Source organism: Uloborus diversus, chromosome 1 (assembly GCF_026930045.1).
Source record: "Uloborus diversus isolate 005 chromosome 1, Udiv.v.3.1, whole genome shotgun sequence".
Classification (NCBI taxonomy): Eukaryota; Metazoa; Arthropoda; class Arachnida; order Araneae; family Uloboridae; genus Uloborus; species Uloborus diversus.
The window spans coordinates 178,563,898-178,575,406 of NC_072731.1; the positions used below are offsets into that span (position 1 = coordinate 178,563,898).

The 11,509-nt window shown below is 35.4% G+C and overlaps 1 protein-coding gene across 1 annotated transcript; it reads right to left on the minus strand.

The window, feature by feature from the left end:
* Window positions 1-1,525: 1,525 nt before the first annotated feature.
* On the minus strand, window positions 1,526-3,007 carry LOC129217355 (FMRFamide receptor-like). The gene has a single exon (XM_054851644.1). It carries the CDS (start codon window positions 3,005-3,007, stop codon window positions 1,526-1,528), a length of 1,482 nt encoding a protein of 493 aa, XP_054707619.1.
* Between the last annotated feature and the right edge of the window lie 8,502 nt (window positions 3,008-11,509).

Below are 11,509 nucleotides of genomic sequence, written 5' to 3' on the forward strand. Positions count from 1 at the left end.
GGCGAGGGTGATGCATTTTTTTTTTAACCACCACTGTATGCATCATGATTTAGTAAAACTTCAATCAAAGTCTACCCAGGACTGGAACTTTAAACTCGTTTTGCTCAAGAGTTGGAAATTGCCCACCAACATCCCTTTGCTTCTCACTGCCTGATATAATCCCATGCTGAGATATGGAGTTAAAAATCGCATGTAAACATAAATTTATGGAAGTTGGAAAAAGCAAAAACGTTTCAGGATTATGCAGGTTTTTTTTTTTCAAGGAATCTCCAAATTTGTAGTACTATCATAAATTGATGTATATTTCGTGATGCATGGCCAAGCTTCTGGTGGTTAAACTGGTTGCCAAATTGGCATCAAACTTATTTGCAAAATGAGATTACGAATTCGTGGTCACTTTGGCGATATTCTTAGTTCTAAGATAAATTACTGTATGATAAATTAGTCGATATAACATGCTAAATGTACCAAAATTAGTCAAATTCATCCTTAAAAATAGTCATTTTTGTATCGTTTTCGCAAAAAAACTAAAGGTGTAATTTTTGAAAAAAATGTCTAATCAAAGGGATAATAATATTGTATGTTTGTTCCTTTTTTACGTTATATACAGTTTTTGTTTATGAAATTACAGCTCTCAGAGGCAAACAAGAAAGTAACATTTACTGTTGCTGTTCTGTATGTTTACCATAGTTTCATAAGTGTAGGAAAGTGACTAAAACATTGTGTATTAAAGAGACATTAAAAGTAACGTGCGTATCTAAGGAAATACACCCATTCTTTAAATTATTAAAAGCTATGAATAATTTCAAAGGCGCACAAGAAAATATTGTTAGTCCCACGACAGTAGTTTTTTTTTTCTTGTGTATTCTGGTTTTGTTTTTCTGTTTTCCACTTTTACTAGAATTTTGTACAACAATCTTGAGTTATCCTTAAATATTTATCAAGAGCAAGTAGTGAAAAACGTTTAGTTGTATTTGATAAGTTTTATAATCTAATACAGATTTTCTAAGAAAATGTTAGTAATGCAACCTATACGCTGTTTAATAGTCAATTTAAATGCGAATGTTTTGCTAAATGAACTCTGTAATTTTTCTTCATGAAGTTTTTTTCTTCATGCAGTTGTCTCTTGATTAAAAACTAAGCAGCTATGCGTTTAATGTTATCAAGTCCTGCTAAAAGCGAAGGAAAAAATGTTATGTGCTTTATTTTCTGATGAAAATACGAAATTGTTTTCTGATGATAAATAAATAATGAATACATTAATATACTTTGTCTTTGGTGATATTTTTACAATTAATTAGAACTCTTTGCTGAAAATTATGTATGTGTTTAAACTACATTTCGGTAAACTTCATGATTACAAATCATTACAATTCAACATGTCTATGATACACGATATGATCAATCAGTGTGTAATTTACTTACAGAACTATAATGAGTACTGACATCAATTAAGCTTTCCAAAAACTTGTTTTGTGTCGCCTATGTAAATATTTAAAGCAGCTTTTGAAATTAAAGCAGCTAATTAGACTGATGAATTTGTGTTCCATTCAGACGAAGTTGGCATACCTTCTGGTGCAGTTATGACAATGCATTTATTTCCGCCACCTTTCAACGGAATGATTTGTTCCCTTGTATCCTTCTTTTTGATGCCTATTGATCTTTTCAGTTGTCTCCAAGGCCTCCGCATCATTCTCCTAAATGGTCCACATATTACCTGATTCCTGTTAGAGCTTCCGCTCAAGCTGTCAACATCATCGTCGTCATATATTACTTTTGAGGCTGAAGTTTTAGGGACTTGCAAAAAAACGGTTCTTCCAAGGTTTATATTTGGACTGTTTCGTCTGCTCTGACACGTATCTGAATTGCAATCTTTCATGCAGTTGTTTATTCGGTTCAAGCGAGTGTTACTCATCCTCCGACTTGAACTACTACCAGGACTGTCCGTGTCCACGTTGCTGCACACCGTGCTTTGGTAATAAAACGAATTCATATTACCTTTACGGTTTCGCATGCAAGGGCAGAATATTTGGATAAAAGTCCTCCGGTATTTTTGGCTGAGAAGACAATAAAGAACAAAGTTACCAGCCGCGTTAATGGACATCAAGAAATTAAATATGTTCCCGAGACCGTGTAGCAGATATAATTGCTTTACGTTGAAGTTTTCGTGCAGAGTACTATAAAGAAGATGGCAGGCCGTAGGCAGTTGGCAAATAAAGAATAATATAACGACAGCAATCAGCATCATCGTTATCTTGTTTTCTTGACTGCTGTCACTACCTTCACCTCTTGTCATTGAAGAACGTTGGACTTTGGAAAGATGCACAGACCTGATTAGGAAGCTGTTAAAGATGGCAAGCAGTATGAAAGGGATGAATATGAAAAGAACAACAGTGAGCCAGTAGTATATAGTTTTGTATAAATAATTCCTCCCCATGTCAGAATGATCCAAATACAGCGTCGTATGATTAGTGGATTCATTGATTTTTTCAACTACCTTCCATTCGAATGGCGTTGGTATAGTGAATGTGAAGCAGAACAAGAAAACTGTGACTATCGCTTTCTTGGCTCTTGACTCAGTGCAGAATACTTTTCCTTTCATTGGATGGCATACGGCTATATACCTTTCTACAGTGAACGTCACTGTAAGCCAAACAGATGTATTGCTGCAAGTGTCGGTTAGCATAAATATAAAAGGACGCATTCTCCAGTATATGTAATGATCACTGTCAGGGATATGGGGATAGTGGCTTAGTGACAAAATGAAAGTGAATATGAGATACATCATGTCAAATATTGCAAGTGCCGCCAAATAGTTATTTGTCGAACTTCTCATGCGGCGCCGAGTCATGATCACTATGGTTATAACATTTCCCACAATGCCAATGGTCATAATTGTTGGGACTAGAATACGTTGCACCCAAAAACGAGAATGGATGAGGAAGTTTTTATGATATATCTCGTCATCGTAAATTTCCGGTGTGAAATTTGATCCACTCAGATTCATGGTTAAAATTTTTGATGAGATATATTGGATGATAATTTAACTTGAACTTTATCTTCGCATTACATCTTTGGTAAATTTTAGGAAGTCAGTTGGCAAGTAATCCCTTGCAGTGGAAATGGCATCACTGGAAGAAAAAAACCCATGAGTATAATACATAGAATTCTATTAAGAAATATAACAAAATTATTGCTAGAGTTTATTATATCGCTAAAATTTATTAGACATCAAAGCCTTTTACTAAATAATATAGAAAGTAAATAACATATAGTGTATATAAAATTGAACAAGAATGTATTTGAACTTAGCCCTTTAAACGCCACTCTATGTTCTAAGTGTAATATATTGAATTGCTTCATAAAAATAGGACTCTTAGGCACCCATATACACAATGCAAGAAGAAATTTTCAAAAAAAAAAAAAATTATCTAATATTTTGGGCATGTTATCGTTTGGTAACATTGGCGTGTTACGTTAAGTTTTTTACTAAAGCTTTTAATCGATTATGCTTTTCGCTTGTTATAGCTTCAGTTTTGTATTTATGCAGAAATGCTTGATATACATGATACTATTTGCCATTCATTTCAATTTCAAATGTTTAATATTACAAAGTATATAAAAATAGAAGAAAAAAAATCAAACGTATTTATAAGCAAATTCATTCAAAATTTGATACCAAAATCATGAAATCCAAGAGTCGGATACAGGAGTCAGAGTCGACTGCTCTAAAATTCTAGGAATCGGAGTCGGGAGTTGGTTAACAAGAGCTATTTCCAACAAAATTTGCCTGAAGTAAACTATACATTTAGTTCGGGATCAAGAGACTAAAAGTCTAAGATTGACTTTTAATTTTTCAAAATTTATTTAATAATTTTGTTTTTTAAGATGCATTAGCCAGCTTTCAAGCTTTTCTCTTCTTTATCTAACTTTTACTAAGAAAGTAGGCCTAAAAGTAATATAAATGATAGGGGGACGAATCTCTAAAATGTCTCATGTAACCCGGAAGGGGAATTTATTGATAACAGTTTGAAGCCTAAGCGGGGTACTAGAGAAAAGCTGTAAACATCTTCATTTAAGATACAAAACTATCTTTTGATATCACTCCTGCCCTAAAACTGGAGACGGAGGGGAGGAGAGGGGGCAGAAAGGGGACCAGTAAAGAGTCGAAATGTCACCCACCTGCTTTTAGATGCATCAATAGAGGTTATTTTCAATTCTGAGGCTTTCACTAATCACATAGCAGAACTTACGTAGCGGCGTAAATTACCCAGTTTTGTATAGCGTTATTACGCCAATGTTCTCAATCGGAACAACGAAGTTTGTTCGCTTATAGGATCTACATTTTTGTTGAAAAGTATTATCAGTCATGTTTGGTCGTCAAAAGGATCCCTATTTATTGTTACTGTAGAATATCGAAACAATTAAGCGTTTTTAAAAAAATATATATAAATTTTTTAATCTGTATCCGTAAAAATCGGTAAAAAAGCAAATTTTTGCGAATTTTTGTAGAAAATAGTTATTGCAAATTAGAACTATATTTTCTTTCAAAAATTCAGTTATATTTTTGGCAATAAGTAGAAAATAAATAAGTCCTCATAAGTTATTTTTTACGATTTTTTAAAGTAGATGATCCCATTTGCGAACATTGGCGCTTAAAAGGTTAGTTTGCTCTTTAGTTGCAGCGAATGAAAATGCTCATATTTGCTCCAGGACATCGCTCGTTCTCATCTAAAAAAATTTCTTTGGAACACAGGTTAACTTTGCACTTACTATAAAAAATTTAAAAAGCAATAATTTAAACCAATATGTTAAAGTAAACAGAAAGTAGTTTTTGTATTTCAAGATTCCAGGTCTGCTGCCAATGTGTGTTAAGACATTCACAAATGGCCTTTTTAATATCATCAAAAGGGACTTTGTCAATAGTCAGGATACTTGCAGCTCTGGCAGCTGCATCAGCTGCCTCATTGCCTGTAATGCCCACGTGACCAGGGATCCAGCACGAGGGGAGTTGAAAATTATTTTGTATAAATCTTCTGTATAAATGATAGGACTGAATAACTATATGATGGTTATTATTACTGCATTGAGTTATGGCTTCTACTGAACTTTTTGAGGCAGTATATATCACCCATTTTTTGTGGACGGATTGGGCTATTGATTGTAGAGATGTAAATATGGCTTTTATTTCTGAGGTAAGAAATGAGCAAGATACGTGTAGTTCTTCAACGGTAGCTTGACCATTAATTATTGCAGCAAAGCCGACGTGATCGTGTGCCTTTGATCCGTCAGTGAATATGGCTTTATATTCTGAATATTTTTTTTATGTCATAAAACATTTGTTGATAAGCCGTATTAGAGATAGTTTCTTTGGGCAATTTATTTAGGTCTTTGATTGTAGACGCAATTACTTCGCACCATGGTTTAATTAGTTTTATTGTGTTGAAAGTATTAAAATCTGATAGCTGCAGGTCTTAGAGCACCTGTCGCATTCGTATTCCAAATGTTGGGGTTCCCGATGGACGATGCCGAAATAAGAAATAGAAAACATTTGATGGATGAAAAATATGAAGGTGTAACGGATGATTGGTGTAAAGTTTTGTTTTGAAGTAAAAATTTAAGGAAAGTTTGAGACTTCTATTATTTAGAGACTGTTATTGTGCTCGTATATGAAGACTATTGATAAGTGAGGTTTGGAAGGCTCCTGTGCAGATGCGCAGCGCCTGGATTATGTTTTGGATCTAGAGCTTTTAGATAGCTTTTCGCTGCAGAGCCATGAATTTGGCATCCAAAATCAAGTCTTGAGCGTATAAGAGCCCCATAGATTCTTAAAACAGACTCTGTATCAGCATCCCAGGAAGTGTTTGCTGAGACTTTAAGTATATTTAATTTCAATAAGCATTTTTTCCTCAGCTCTTTTATGTGCGGTATGAATTTAAATTTTTTATCAAGTATGAGGCCAAGGAATTTCCCTTGAATCCTTTACAGCTATTGGTTGTAACATTACAAGTTTTAGTTGTAACATTACAAGAACTTTAGTCTCATTACAAGTATGAGGCGAAGGAATTTCCCTTGATCCTTTACAGTTATTGGTGATTATTAAGGAGAAGATTTGGATCAGGATGAAGACCTCTTTTTCGACAGAAATGAATGCAGATGGTTTTTTGAGCAGAGAAAGTGAAGCCATTTTCCTCTGCCCATTGTAATATTTTATTGATAGCTATTTGAAGTTGTCTTTCTATGATACTGATGTTCGATGAAGACGAAGAAATTTGAAAGTCGTCTACGAAAATGATGTCTTTGACAGCGGGAGGCAGTTGTTCGATTAAGCTATTGATTGCAATTAAGAAAAGAGTTAGACACTTCTCTGGAAAGAAGAACTTAGTGCACTTCCCTGAGGAACTCTTCTTTCTTGAATGAAGGCATCTGACAGAATAGAATTGACACGTACTCGAAAAGTTCGATCAAAATTTAGTGAGAAAGATGGACGCAGGTTACCTCGCAACCCATACTCGTGCAGGGTGTTGAGGATCCCATACCTCCAGGTACGGTCATAAGCTTTTTCAATGTCGAAAAATACGCTCACAAGATGTTTTCGTTTAAGAAATGTTTCTCTTATTGCTGTTTCAGGAAGCAACAGGCTGTCGATTGCGCAACTGCCACGCCTGAATCCACTTTGATATGAAGATAGGAGATGGTGCGACTCCAAAACGTGTATGAGTCTGGCGTTGACCATCCGCTCCATTACTTTACATAGGCAGCTTGTGAGAGCTAAAGGTCTATAACTTTCGGGTTTGTCAGATTGTTTGTTTGGTTTAAGGATAGGACTATTGCTTGGCTCCAGGATTTGGGAAACCTATGTCCAGAATAAATTCTATTAAATAGTGTCAGAATATTTTCTAATGAAGACCTGTTTAGATGTTTTAACATGCTATTGTATATTTCGTCAGAGCCAGGTGATGTGTTTTTTGATTTTTGTAAAGCGATATTTAGTTCTTGAAAGGTAAATTTTGTGTTGTATTGATTAAAAATTTTAGAATTGAAATCTGGAACTCTTTGTTCCTTTAATGATTTGATTGTTAAAAATTTCGCGCGATAGTTATTTGCACTGGAAACTTCTGCCAAGTGAGTTCCCATGCAGTTAGCCACATCTTTGTAATCAGATAAAATACTTCGGAGGGAGGGGGGGGGGGTTAAAATTGGAATAGAAAAACAACAAAATCGAACTGTCGAAAAATCTATTCGAGGTGCTTACCCCCTATGCTACGAACTAATTTTGTGCTAAATGTCATGAAAATCTGTCGAATGGTCTACGCACTATGCGCATAACAGAGATCAAGACATACAGACTTTCAGCTTTATTATTAATAAAGAAGCTTGCTTATTTGGTTTCCGCTGCAAATAAAGCGCAAAAAATAGGGCAAATTAAAACACTTCAATATTGTTCGTATGAAATATAAAACGCGTTTCTTTTCAAATATCTCAAAATTCATTTCTGCAGATGCTACGCTTTACCCCACGCAGTACAATTCTCTGGTTCAGCTTGAACGAAACAGAAAATGTAAAGTTTAAATTGTTTGCCGCTAGATGTCTCTGAGTATCATCGTATATGTACCACTTGTTGTTTATCGTTCAGTAAGTAGAAATTGCAAAGAAGGGAGAAGTAATTTTGTACTTTATGATAGCACCTCCCCCCTAGGTCACCAAACCTACCACTGTGTGACATTTTCCTCTAAGGTATGAAGAGAATACTGTGCTTATACCCCTTACCAGCGTTGATGAATTAAAAAATTGGATCACTGCCGCAACTGCAATTGCTTCTGTGACTGCTCACATGCTACATCATGTTTGGCACACAGGAGTTGAAGTACTCGTGCAATATCGCACATACGTAGAATTTCTTGAGCATGATTTAAGTACGTGAACATATACGTTGAGGTACCATTTTTACTCTTAGAACTATATGCATTTGCAACTCCATCATCCTTTGAATCACCCTGCATTTTCCCTCTATTATCCAAAGTACCATTTCTAGAAAAATCAGTGAGGGAAAATGATTCAGTTCTTCGTATTTTATTGAGCATATAATTCTCTATGACATCAGTCTGTGATGTTCATAATCATACAATGTACCCCAAAAACAGATTAGGAATTCCATCTAGCTACAAGATCACGCACGACCGTTAAGAAAAGTCGAACCACTCATTCATCTGAGAACATTATTCCAAAGTAAATTGCTCCATATCACGTGATCATGGAATTGTTGACATGCAAGGAGCCATCTATGGAGCATTATTGCTCTGCATATAAGGTATGACGCAAATAAAATGGCAATATATTTGGGCGAACCTTTGCAATATTTTTGGTGTACCTCGTAACATTTACTATTATACTATGCACAGGAATAGAAACTTTTTCAAGTGAAAAATAAATAAATTTTTGAAGCCTCAATGGAAAAAAATATTGGTAGCATTTCGTACCGTTGCGTATTTTTTTTTAAATACGGCTGACAAAAGATTTTTTTATAAGTTAAAACAATACATAAAAATGCTGACATTTTTACTTATTTTATTCTTAGCTTGTTACAATTTTGAAAGATTTGATTATATTCATTTATTTATTTATTAAAAGTATTGCACACTACAGAAAGGATCTAATTACAGTGGCAAAAATGATATAAAAGTAGCGATTAAATTAAATTTTAGATTTAAAATATTAAATACACTCCTGTTTGTGAAAATTGCAACACTATGAAGGAAGCATCATAGTTGAATGAAATTTAATACACAGTTGAGTGGTAATGGTACAAATAAATGATTACATTTTCAAACAAAACAAACTATAAAAATAGATAGAAATTAGTATTTTGTGTGGTCACCACGCGCCGCAATAAGAGCTGCTACACGATTCAGCATGGAGTGAAAAAAAGTTTGAATATCTGCCTGCGGAAGAGTATTCGGTATTGTTTGTATGCACAACCAAAGTTCGTCTGTCGAAACAACAGGACGAGGATCACGAGCGAGACGCTGCGCAACGAAATCCCACACACGTTCAATCGGTGACAAATCCAGGGAATATGCAGGGTAAGGAAGAAGCTGTACCTGCTGTGTACCCAGGTAGGTTTTGACAGTCCTGGCTACGTGTGGACGGGCATTATCCTGCTGGAATACAGCCCCTAGCAATCCTTGCGGGAAAGGAATAGCTTGGGGTTGTAAAACTTCGTTTATGTATTGGGGACTGTTCAAATTGCCCACAATTCGTAGCAATTGTGAGCGTCCATGATATGCTATGGCACCCCAGACCATAACTCCGGGTGTTCGTCTACTGTGGCGTTCGATAATGCACTCCGGAATGTGCCGTTCACCGGCATAGCGCCTGACACGAATTTGGCCATCATGGTGTCAAAAATTGAAGCAAGACTCGTCAGAAAAGACGACCTGCTGCCAATCAGCACGCCAGCTCCTATGCACATTGACCAATTGTAGCCGCAGGCGGCAATGGTTTTGCATGAGAGGAATCCTGTATAAAGGAATCCTTGCGCGCAGCCCACGCTGCAGCAGACGTCTCCGAATTGATGAAGCAAACAATGAAACACCTGTAGCTGTTGACCACTGTGCTGCCAATTGTCTAGAAGAAGCTGTGCGTTCCGTCAGCGCCATACGCACCAGGTGTCTGTCATCGCGAGCTGACGTCACATTTCGCGGTTCACTCCCGGATTTCTGAGCTGTCTGACCCTCGTCCGTCCACTGCTTCCAAACACGCATGATTGTGCTGCTGTTACGCTGCACACGAGCGGTTACTGCACGATAAGACAATCCAGCTTCAAGAAGGCCGACGATTCTGCCCTGTTCAAACTCCGAAATTTGCTCAAATTTCACTTTTTTTCGTCGAAGAGGCATAGTAAAGATTCAGTTAACGTTTACTCTAGCATATAACCACCGATAATCATACAGGCCTTGCTACAGCCGTCTTTTTATATTTGGTTCGATCCGCCGTTCAGAGGGCTCTGCTCAGCATACGCATGCGCTACTTGTCTGCAATTATAATCATTTGCATATCATGCCCTACTTTACATTTCCTGCAATTTTCAGCTCACTCGCGTAAGTCCTTCGTGGTGTTGCAATTTTCACAAACAGGAGTGTATATAGACTTAAAATTGTAAAATGACACGTTAAATATATCTTAATCACTCCAATGTATGTTAAAAATTTGTAAAATTTAAAAAGACAAAAATTATTAACATAGTTAAGTCTGGTAAAAAAAAGTAAACAAGAACGACTCCTAAGAGTCCTATTTGTGATAGCAAGTTGAATCAAATTAACAATATCAGAACAGTTAATTAAATTATTTAGTACCTTATAGAAAAAAAGAAGACAAAAAAGTTCACGTCGTTTTAGACAGCGGATTTAAAACTGGGAACATTATAAATCTTTACTAATAATAAAGCTGAAAGTCTGGATCTCTGTGACGTGCATAGCGCCTAGATCTTTCAGCGAATTTTCATACAATTCGGCACAGAATTAGTTTGTAGCATGGGGGTGTGCACCTTGAAGCGATTTTTCGAAAATTTGATTTTTTTCTTTTTCTAGTCCAATTTTAAGAACATTTTACCGAGCAAATTATCATAACATGGACGAGTAAATTACCAAATTATCATAACATGGAACCGTATCATGGGCGAGCAAATTGACATAGCAAATTGGTGAGAAATTCAACATCTATTATTTGTAAATATACAGGCGAATCAAATGACCTTTTAATTTTCTACTACTGGAGAAGTCGAGCGGGTACCGTAGGTATTACATAAATAAGAGTAAAAATAAGTCAAAAAATCGTAATTATCAGATCTGTATCACAAGTAATAAACAAATTTGGATTGAATCTGAGAAAATATACATAAATTAAAACTATTAATTGCACAGACGCGTAACTCTTTAGAATTAAGATATTTCTAAAATGTTTGAAGACGAATTTTGTATACATTTTTCTTCCCTTTTGCTTCTCAACACTTGATTCATTCCTACATGTAAGATGTTCTTGACGTCTTTGACGTCTTCGTTTTGGTATTTCCGATCAAAACATAATGTTTCAAAAATAAAAGTTTTTTTTTTAACTAAAAAGCTTAAAACAAAGTTGTTTTGCCATTAAATTTGAAAAACGACATGATAAACTTCGCAAAAACTTTAGGACTGCACGTGTCAAAAAGTTTGAAAGATATTCTAATTGAAGTAACAACGAATAACTTGTCATATTAAAACTTAAATTAATAAGTTTTTACCCGATCTTTTACGGATAAGCTTGTTTAAAAATACGATATAAACAGCCTAATTAATAAGTTTTGTGTTTTTATTATAAAGAAAAACGATCGAGGTGCATTATATAATTAGAAAGCGTCTTTTGTGGGTCACGAAAGTATCGTCCGCAGGCCACGGATTAAAGGTTCGTTATATGAAGGAAAAAGAAAAGACTTTTGAAGTATCTTTGCAATAAATGCTGTTTGTAGTACCCT